This window comes from Palaemon carinicauda, chromosome 11, assembly GCF_036898095.1.
Source record: "Palaemon carinicauda isolate YSFRI2023 chromosome 11, ASM3689809v2, whole genome shotgun sequence".
NCBI lineage: Eukaryota > Metazoa > Arthropoda > Malacostraca > Decapoda > Palaemonidae > Palaemon > Palaemon carinicauda.
This window is the reverse complement of record NC_090735.1, coordinates 155026947-155038267: the sequence shown is the minus strand read 5'-3', so window position 1 is coordinate 155038267 and position 11321 is coordinate 155026947. Positions and strand designations below refer to the sequence as shown.

At 34.0% G+C, this 11321-nt stretch overlaps 1 protein-coding gene across 1 annotated transcript in view; it reads left to right on the top strand.

Annotated features, from left to right (window-relative positions):
• The first annotated feature begins 11242 nt into the window (after positions 1 to 11242).
• LOC137649538 (tigger transposable element-derived protein 1-like) overlaps positions 11243 to 11321 on the top strand; it is a 387-nt gene continuing 308 nt past the window's right edge. Inside the window, exon 1 of the mRNA XM_068382524.1 lies at positions 11243 to 11321. This exon is cut by the window's right edge and continues 308 nt beyond it. Coding sequence (XP_068238625.1) covers positions 11243 to 11321 — 79 coding nt within the window.

Here is an 11321-nt window from a genome sequence, read left to right as displayed (position 1 = left end):
GCCTTTCTACCCGCATCACGCCTCTCTCGGGCTTCTTGACACCAGTCGAGGAGGCGTTCCTTCATGACGGGGTATGAGATCTGCGGACCCCCCATGGCTGAGAATGCCTCATGAATTTCTCCCTTCAGAAATTTCCCGAGATCAACAGTCCACCGACCGGAGCTTCCTGCGGTATACTTACTGGCACAGTAGGCCTTGAAATCCCTCAGGAATCGGGAAAAACTCTGGCCAGTTTCCAGCTGGAAAATTCCAGGCTTGGGGTTCCTCCTGGAGTCAAGAACCTTGATAAGATCAGACAGACTGCGTTCTGTCTGGAGGGACTGGACATGGTCGGTGGAGACAGGGTCTTCTGAGCTGACACCGAGACAGGAGCTAGAAGTGTCACTACCAGAATCTTCACTGGTAGACTCCTGTGATGAAGATGTCATTTCAGGTATGGCTGGTCTGGCTCTTTCCTTGGCTTGGCGTCTCCGCTTTGGGATAGCTCCTGTCTGGGCAAGAACTGCCTCAGCGGTAGCTGCTGGAGCCTTTTCTGGCCTACTGGCTTCAACTAGATTGTCCAGGTACTGCCCCCCTAGTCTACTGGCTGCAGGCTCTGGTGGACTAACAGAGTTAGTTGCCAGAACAGGCGAGGAAGCAAGCAGTCCACTTGGCACAGGAGACTCCCAAAAGCCTGGTACAGGGGGGATTAATGGTGTGAACCCTGGAGGGGGCTAGAGACCTCCAATCAGTGGCTCTGCTCCAGTCACTGGAATTGCCAGACCATTGTAATTTGGCCAAGCAGGGGACATAGATGCAGCACTGGTGGTCACTGAGGTTGTGACCCCAGTGGCAACGTGGCACGTTGGTGACGGCTCAACGGTCTTCAGGGCCGCCACTTGAAGTGTCAGGGACTTGACCTGAGTTGTCAGGTCACTGACAATCCTGACAAGACTCTCTCCATCCAGGCTCAGGCTCTTCTTAGCCCTTCGGCATTTACTTGATGACGATGCCATCACTAAAGGTTGGTGTTTCCCGGGTCTGGGCACCAAAAATTATGTAGTGGTTTGCGGACTGTGGCCAGAGGTAGCACCCGAACTGCCTAGTGTCCGAATGCCGACCACAACCCGACGTTCACTACACAAAAAAATATACAACAGTGGAATACCCAAAAACCTGAGTAACAGTTCAACAGACCGGAGTACTGGGCACCACCCCTTGATTTATACTGGGCAAGGGGACCCAGCTAGAACCTTACTTACGCGTTTGCTTCTCCTCCCTTTTGCTTGCTGATCATAAGTACAAGTATAAGAACATTAGGTGAAAGGGATTATTATAAGTTATCTGAAAGATTAAAAAAACAGTGGCTGAGTAGGGGAACTCAGTGGTTTAAGGAACTGGAATGAGATGCTGTATTATAAAAAACAAGAAAAAATATTTATTCAACCAAAACTGTTAGGATTACAATTACATTGACCCATCAATCCAAGGCAAAATTAGCATCCCTTTACATCAAGCTTCAGCCACAGGATAACAATGATAAACAAAGAGGAAATTAAACAATCAAGATTTCCACTGGGGGGACACTCATAAGTGTTCCTATTCAATACAAGAGTAAAAGAGAAACACTCCTAACCCTGTATCTATTTGGGCAAGTACCATTATGCCATTTCCATAGTTCCAGTTTACTATTAATGTTTATGACACTTAAAACATTGTGGTCCTCCGCAAAAAGACGGTTTTAGGCCCCTTTACGTTTACTTGGTCCAGTGGCAAATATTTAAAAAAACTGTCCATCACCTTTTGTGATCTGGTGATGTGGAGTAACAATGTCTTGATCCTTGTTGATGAAATCTTGGATTCGCAAGGTTTTCAACTGTCGAAGCTCTTTTTCAACTGAACTGAATATACTGGAGAAGGGCCGTGCCTGATGCCAAAACTTGTCTAATGACAACATCTTCTAGCTGAGCATTGAAAATTGAGTTCCTATCTTCACCTTCTCCCGTTTCACCCATTTTGAGCAATGCATCATTTATTTCTATCAAACGAGAAAATCCCATTTTGCGATACTGTACATTCAATTCCAGGGATGGATTTACTCACTTTCTATACACTGTTCATTCAGTAGGGTAAAGGAAGTTTATACTAAGCTGATTAACCCTATTCAGTTGTAGGAATCATTCAGTGCCCTTCAAATCATATTTCTTGTGCCACGTCTTAACTCAACTTCTAGTTGCCTCTCTAAAGAAAAAAAACCCTACAGAGAGTAGGGCCTGCTGCAAAAACAAATGTGATTAGACAACTGGTAGGACCAAAAAATATTACAATACCCCTTAAAACTATAAATAATGCTTCTATTCATGACTTTCTGTTATAAAAATAAATGAATCTGTTGCTGGCAAAATATGTAAACCTATTTAAGAAAAATTGAATCTTCAACAGTGAATATAAGGGAAATCATTATAGTACAGTACTGGGGCAGAATATCAGATATTATGACAAAAGGGAATTGATAATGAGAATTACTTTAAAACATTTATAACCCAAGCTCGTTATATGTGGAAATGGTTTGTATTTTCCCCAACTATTATTAATTTTTTTCACAGCATATCGTTGTTTCATGGCTCGAATAGGGGTATTCAAACAAATAAGCATATCTTTGTATCAACATGTTCCCCAATGACACAAAATTTATTCCATAATACAGAATATGAGTAATGGAGTAAGACCTATAACTTATTTGCCTGTACAATTTACGATTCTATGAAAATTGTCTATCTTGAAGTTACAAGTAAGTTAGGCAATGTAAAATGGGTGGAAAATTATCGGCTGCGGAAGAAGGTAATTAATGCAAGAGATGATGGCAGACTAAGATTTGAGTATATGGCTGGAGTGAAGAAAGCTCTATGTGACAGGGGAATAGATGTGAGGGAGGCAAAATAAGATGCTACGAATAGGCCCCACTGCCTCTCCGGGTCACCTTAATGGTGACCGCTGAGGTTGCGCTAGTAGGAGAGTCTGCATATGAAACGTCCTTTTTTTTGAAAGGTGGGGAGAGGGTTGACAGTGGCACCAAAGGATTACCCAAGGAGGTTAAATTGGTAGAGGTCTCACGGGTAGTCAACGCTTATGGGAGTCAGTGTAGCCAACTGTCATAGAAAACCTTCCCCCATCGTAGGAAGAAGGAACCTGAGAGTAGAGTAATCAGCCACCATTTTACCCTTTTCCGTCTTATTCTCGAGTATTATGATAGAACCAAAAATAATTACTTCCTCGGAAAGGGAAAAACTGCTAAAAATTTTATTTGTAAACAGAAAATTCCCCCAAAAGTTTTCATAAGGTACAAGGATTATAGGGTTTACCCTTCCAGATAAGATACGCTATGATTATCTAAAGATCTAAAGAGAGAGGATAACAGGTATGTACTCTAGTTAAATATGGTCAGATAATCACAAATCCCTTAAGATGAATTGAATTATGTCTTCTAAAGTAAAGAAGTCATTAAAAGGCTAAAAGGAAACGATTCGTGTTTTGTGATTTTATTTTCAATCCGATGTTGACATACAATTCATTCAGGAAAAGACTACTGGCCACTAAAGTGTATCAGTTTTTTATTCGTCTAATGTCTTCGCATTTTATTCTTTGGCCAGTAATTTCTCCAGAAAAACTTTTATCAGCGTATAATTTCTGATCTGCCAGTATTTTTCTGCCAAAGCCTTAATAAGCAAAACAATATGATTATTACCTGGATCAGTGTCATATATTATGGTTACATGGTTTTGGAAATATATTCATAAAAGTAAAATCATCTAATATAGAGATTTAAATTTTTACATACCCTTTTCATCCAATTCCATATGCGTATCTCTGCCAAATGTCACAGTCTCTGAATTTCTTTTCAGAGCACAGGCATATATTTATCACGTCATCAGATGGCTGTATTACAGCACTTTTTTCAAACTAATTAAAGAAAGCAAAAGAAAAAATATTATCAGTAGTAGTAAGAGCATTAATACAAGTTTCATACTTCAATGATTTTCCCAGTTTAAAGACAACGAATCCCACAACATAGGATACAATGTGCTTGGGCATGATGACTAATGTTGACTAATTGGAAGATACGTGTAATTAACATTGTCATCAAAATTAACAGCTTGTTTTATATCAAAACTTTCCTCTCCGTTGAATATTCTATGGCTTGAACACACAAGTTTTATGAAAGAGCATAGTCCTTAACTTTGCTTGAAAGTAAAAGAATGTTTGGGGATTACAGAGGTATAGAGTTCCCTTTGAGCACATCTGTAAGTCATCGTGAACTTAAGTTCGTTTGTAAGCTAAAGAAAACTGACGGGCAGTTGGGTTGTTATTACATCCTCCCGAAAAAGAATTATAGGTGATCTTGGTTCATCTTATACGTCATAAAAATAAACAAATAATTGGGGTTTAAGACAACCTAATAAATCATCATACATTTTAATCAAACTCCGCATGCAAATTATGAATCCAAGAAAGCAAATTTTGCCTTTGGAAGGACGCCTTTTGTTTATGGATGGTTTTCATTCTGTGAATCACAATATTTCTAAGATTAAATGGGATCCCGTCTGTCAGCTTCAGTTCATATCAATGCTTCTTTGACCACATAAACTTTAAAAACATAATACCCGTGAACTAGATCTTCAAATTCAAGAGAGAGCCATTTTAGCTTAGAACAAAGAAACGGGAAGATTTCTTTCAGACAATTAGTAAAAACATTTTATATTTTACAAAGTTTTCTCTATAAAGGCCTATGGAAAAGAGGCAATTTGAACTACCCCTTCTGGATTATTTATTCATGGGGTTATTTTATTCTGTTTTATTGCAATAAATAAAAAAGTGTTTATGTGATATTTTAACCACTCAATTTAGAATTTGATATAATTGGTACAAGAACTATGTCCCTATACCACTGATTGATTTGAAGTTCTCTGGCATCCTGACATCGAGACCCCTATATCAAGAATAAGCTAAGGGATATAATGTATGAAATTATATTCATATAAAATACATCTCAGTACTGATGATTATTAATAATTCTGAATGATCTAGTGTTGATTCTAGAGATATGTATATGAATATTATTAAGTACCGCATAATGCAGAGGCATAATGCCTGGAATTTTAGTATAATCAAGGAAATTCTAGGACCATTCATGCGATATAAAGGACTCTCTTATGAAAAGCAATAAATTGCAAATTTCCTCCATACAAATTTATTTGTAATAAAACAGTAAATGTAAAGATATTAAGATATATATATTCCGCATGAAATTTAAACAATATGACTTTCAATTCATTATTGCACCTTCTACTTATTTTTCCTGATACCTGAATAGTTGAAAGCTAATATGAATATTTAAAAGTTAAAAATGAATGGACGATACAATTCATTTTTAATACATTCGGAGTTTGGTCACTGGATTTGATGAGAAGATGATGCAAGGGATAAGGAACACACGTAGGAGTGCAACGTTACAGAGTTATATAAAATAAGGATCATATAACATAACTTTTCTTAAGCGATTACCTTCATTTGAATATTTTCTAAGAACCCAGAGATAAATACTTTTTTTGATGATAGCCATTGTTGTTATCCCATTTTTTTTAACATTGAAGTAATAAAAATATACAGAACAATTTTATTCTTAAAGTGAAAAGTATATAATTATTTCAAATATTAAAAAGGTTATTTCAGTATCACCTTGTATGCAGTGTATTTACACTGTTGAAATTAGTACAGTAAGAGTTTAGAGTAATCCAATTTCTAAATTCAAGTAGAATGGAGGGAAAAAAAACTTGAAAAGACCCAATCTTAGGAGATTCTTATGATTCATCAGTTTAACCTCAAAGTTGATATGAATTCACGAAACATTTTAATGTCATAAATTATATGAATTTGTGCTATACTTTGTTTACCAAACAATTACTAATATATCAAATTCATATAACGGATCAAAGGTCATTCTGGTGAGTTCTGATGATTTTCATTTGGGTGAAGGAGGTATTATCAAAATTCTATTTATTTGCATTAAGCTTATCCCCAGAAAATCTATTTATCATTAGGTTATTTAAAAGTAAAACCCCATAGTTTAACCTTATATGGAATTTCGTTGACTGGTAAAATAATAACTGAAGTTACGTATTTTGAAAAAAAAAATAATAATAATAAATAAATAAATAAATATGGATATGTTATCTCGATCTTTAGGGATACTGATGAAATATCTCTTCTCAATACGCTTTAAGTTCTCATTGGAGTAAACTTTTAACTGTAAATCAAATAATTTGAAGGATACGTTTGTCATTACGATTTCCAGTCATTGTTATTAATAATTATAAGCATATTGATATATATTACGATAAACCATTTCCAGAAATTCATGAAGAATTAGATGCACTACATATTTTCCAGCAGAGAAACGGACATTAATAAATATATATATATATATATATATATATATATATATATATATATATATATATATATATATATATATATATACACATATATATACACACACACACACACACACACACACACATATATATATATATATATATATATATATATATATATATATATATATATATATATATATATATATATATATATATATATATATATATGTATATATATATATATATATATATATATATATATATATATATATATATATATATATATATATATATATATATACAATAGAAAGAGAGATGGATCTGTTATGACAACAGAAGATGAATAAATGAAACGTTGGATGAAACACTTTAGTAATGTCATGAACAGGATGTATGGAAGGAATATTCATATATATATATATATATATATATATATATATATATATATATATATATATATATATATATATATATATATATATATATATATATATATATATATATATGTATATATATATATATATATATATATATATATATATATATATATATATATATATATATATATATATATATATATATATATATATATATATATATATATATATATATATATATATATATATATATATATACATACCTGAAGCTGATGAAGACTCGGATTTGGCCATGAGTGGATACAGTGTGCTTAAAGTTAATTATCATTAAAAAACTCAGGAGATAGAACTCTCCAGAATACCATGGAATAACGGATGAGATGATAATGGCTGAAAATGAAGTGACCCATAAGATACTCAGAAGATTCATTTATAGGATTTGGCTTGAAGAGGCAAAATCTGATGAGTGTGTGTTAGGAGTGTTGGTGAAATGGCAAAAAGTAGACTTGACTTATTGCAATATTTACAGATGCATCTCACTTGCGTCAGTTGTCATGGGAATATATATTATATTTATACTAGAGACCAGAGAGAAGGATTGATGATAATATAAGATATGAACAAGTATGATTTAAAAAAGGTAGAAGTTTTACTGATGAAATTTTCATTTAGAGATATGCTGGACAACAACACGGAGAAAATAGAAATCCACCTTTGATGATATTTGTGGACTATGAAAAAGTCTTTGATAGTGTCCACCGGCCAATTTTGTGGAGACTACTGGGTTACTATGGAATTCTGCCTGAATATATAAATTAGATTAAGCCTTTTCATAAGCATAGCAAGTACAAAGTTGATGTCAGTGGACCCCTATCAAACGAATTTACAGTGAACAGCGGAGAACTCAAAGGGAATGGGTTATCACGTATGTTGTTTATTTTCTCACGGATTTTGTAACCAATTGAAGAGTTGGAGATAGTGAAGAAGGATTCAACTGGACTGGTGATAGGAAATTATCTAATCTAAAGTATGCCAATGACACTATCCTTATTAGCAGAACAAACCAGGATTTTCAATGCTTGCTTACCAGAATACATGAAATATCACAGAAGGTTAGGTTCAAGATATATAGAAGAAGGACAGGTGATGAGAACAGAGTATGCAATTGAAAATTAGATATCATTGGAAGGAGAAAGAATTATTGTGGTATAATCAATCAAGTATCTAGGAACTAGGATCTCTAATAAAAGGTCTTTACAATGGGAGTTTAATTAATGATTGGAAAAAGCGCATCTGGCGGTGGCTAGGTTAAGTAAAATTTGGAGATGAAATCGGCTGAAATTACATTAAAAAAAAAATCAAGCTATAGATCATTTTAGTGAGATCTCCTGTACAGTATGGACATGAGTCATGACAAGACAAACAAATAATCTTTAAAAGATTTAGTATATTTGGAAACAAAGCTCACAAAAGAATATTGAGAGTTGAATAGCAGAACAGGATTAGAAAAGAAACCATAGAGGAGATTACTCAAAATCATGATAAAGGGAAGATGGTTTGGGCATCTCTTTGCACTCACTAACAGAAAATAGTCTACCAAATTTTTAATTGGTCTCCGAAAGGCATTAGAAGAGTTTTAATACGAAGTCTTACAAGCCTGAGGACTATGAAGTTTGACGTAGGATATGATTAATGGAAAAATAATGTATTGAAAGGTCAGGATAGAGACAGCCGACGAAATAAAACCAAGGTTCTGTGTGTCGATAGGTGTAGTAGGAGGTTTATATATATATATATATATATATATATATATATATATATATATATATATATATATATATATATATATATATATATATATATATATATATATATATATATATATATATATATATATATATATATATATATATATATATATATATAAATCAAGAAGCATTTGTATTGCCTCCCTTTGTCTTTTATATTATTTATAAGGTTTTGAGCTTCATAGCCGAGACTCAAAATACTAGCGTTCATCAGACTTGATTAAAGAAATAAATAAAAAGTACCTCCATCACCTTTGCTATATTTTCACTACATACGTATTTGTTCAAATATCATTCATAAAAGAACGACATGCACTTTCTGCAGTGTGATTTGAAAAAAAAAAGATACCGTAAAAGGTTCAGCAAAGAAACGAAGAAATCACAATATATGTCATTTCAGGTGAATTGGATGCAGCAGATCAAATGCCTAAAGTTCAGGTCGAGATCTCATTGGAAAAGACCTCTTAAACTTCTCGGACAGATTTCGCAACGACACTGTCACTTGCAATGTGTGTCAGACTCTGGATTATCCCTTATCTTGATCTTACAACCGGCAATCCGAAACTTATATAGTTTAGAGGTAAGTATCTGAGATTTTTGGGATGCCACAAGTAATTTTATGACTTTCTAAAATTTCTTTGGTTAGTTCATTATTATTATTATTATTATTATTATTATTATTATTATTATTATTATTATTATTATTATTATTATTATTATTATTATTATTATTATTATTATTATTATTATTATTCATAACCTCATTATCATTCTATTGCTAGGTATTGGATTAATTAAAAATAATCATTTGGTTGAAAAAATATGTAACTGCTGAAATATTTATCCAGAAGTTCCTGATATTGGAAACCCATCAAAAAGCAAAAATGTTCAAGCGTTGACGCATAAAGAGAAATGTTATACACAAAAATATATTGGGAATATGTTTACTTACTTAACCACAGAATGGCTTTACAGTACATATTTTATTCATTTGATCTAATTAGTCAGAAGCCTACCATACAAAAAAAAGGACATTTCAAAGCATGAATATTAGAAGGCCTCATTTAATATAATAATCATTTGTTGCGGCCCCAAGAAAAAGAAAATATCTATAGGCAAATAAAGCTAAATTATCCATAGTTTCCTTAAATAGGAAAGTCTAATGCGTAAAATAAAAAAAATTACATTCAATTCAGAGTTGATATAATAGAAATGCAGCATGAGGTAGAATATATTGCACATGATTAAATGATAAATAGGGTAAAATATATTAAGTGAAATTTCAGAAATTTTGGGGTACTTGATAACCTCAATTTGGAGGTTTGCGATTTTACCAATAATAAAAATTCAAGACCATTAAAATGGACTCTCGGAAAAGGTTTTATTTTATTCTCATGAATGTAATTAAAGGCTTTGTTTTACCTTTATATGTATACACACACACAAGCACACACACACACACACACACACACACACACACACACACACATATATATATATATATATATATATATATATATATATATATATATATATATATATATATATATATATATATATATATATATATATATATATATATATATATATATATATATATATATAGTCAAACCTCTTGATACGATAGAATTGGCTTATGAAATTTTCTCTCTGCAAAATGAGATGTGGAGAATTTTACAAATCCCATTACAAAAAAATGTTGTGGACAACGAAAGGAGGTTCGGTGCGAGAACCCGACCGTGCTCGAGACAGATTTTAAAATGTGCGCCCTGTCATTCCGTAAACTCGCTACCATCCTACTGCGTTCCCATTGGTTATCATCTACTGTACTGTATCCCATTTTGCATCTACGCATTGGTGTTCTTATGTCTTTTCGTTTCAGCAGTGGTATTGTGCATATTGACCTAATGTTTGTGATTTTGCCTTCGTAACAATTGTACAGTACTGTATCATGTGCGATATTACGTTATATCATTACCCATGGGTCCCAAGAAAGTGTCTGATGCCAAGGGAAATAAGAGGATGATGCTTTCCATGGAGATGAAGATGGAAATAATCAAGAAATACGAAGCTGGGATGCGGTTAAGTGTGCTCGTGAAGGAATATGGTCGAAATCCATCTACGGTAGGAACGTTCCTGAAGCAGAAGGAAGCTATCAAAGCAGCAACACCTAAGGGTGTGACTGTTTTCTTTAGCAAGAGCCACAGCCACGATGAGATGCGGAGAAGGCTGCTTGTCTGGATAAGGGACAAAAAAAATGGCTGGAGACACTATCACCGAAGCAATAATCTCCCATAAAGCCAGCGCCATTTTCGGTGATCTCGTTCTTGCTCAGGTTGAAGCCGACGCAGGAGAAGAAACATCGAAGCAGACACCCCCAGAGTTCAAGGATTCTCGTGGTTGGTATGAAAAATTTAAGAGATGCTCAGGCATTCATTCGGTGATGCTTCATAGGGTGGTTGCAAACCCGGACACAATAGCAGCCGAAGCCTTTGTTAAGATGTTCGACGAGTTGACTGTCCGGGAAGGCTACAGTCCCCAGCAAGTCTTCAATTGCTGCGAGAATGGGTGTTTTTGGGAAAAAAAAAGGCCTCGTTGAACATACATCACTGCAGAAGAAAAGAGAATACCTGGGCTTAAGCCTATGAAGGACAGGTTTACCATTGAACTCTGTGCAAATGCCAGTGGAGATTGCAAGGTGAAACCCCTGCTGGTGTATCACT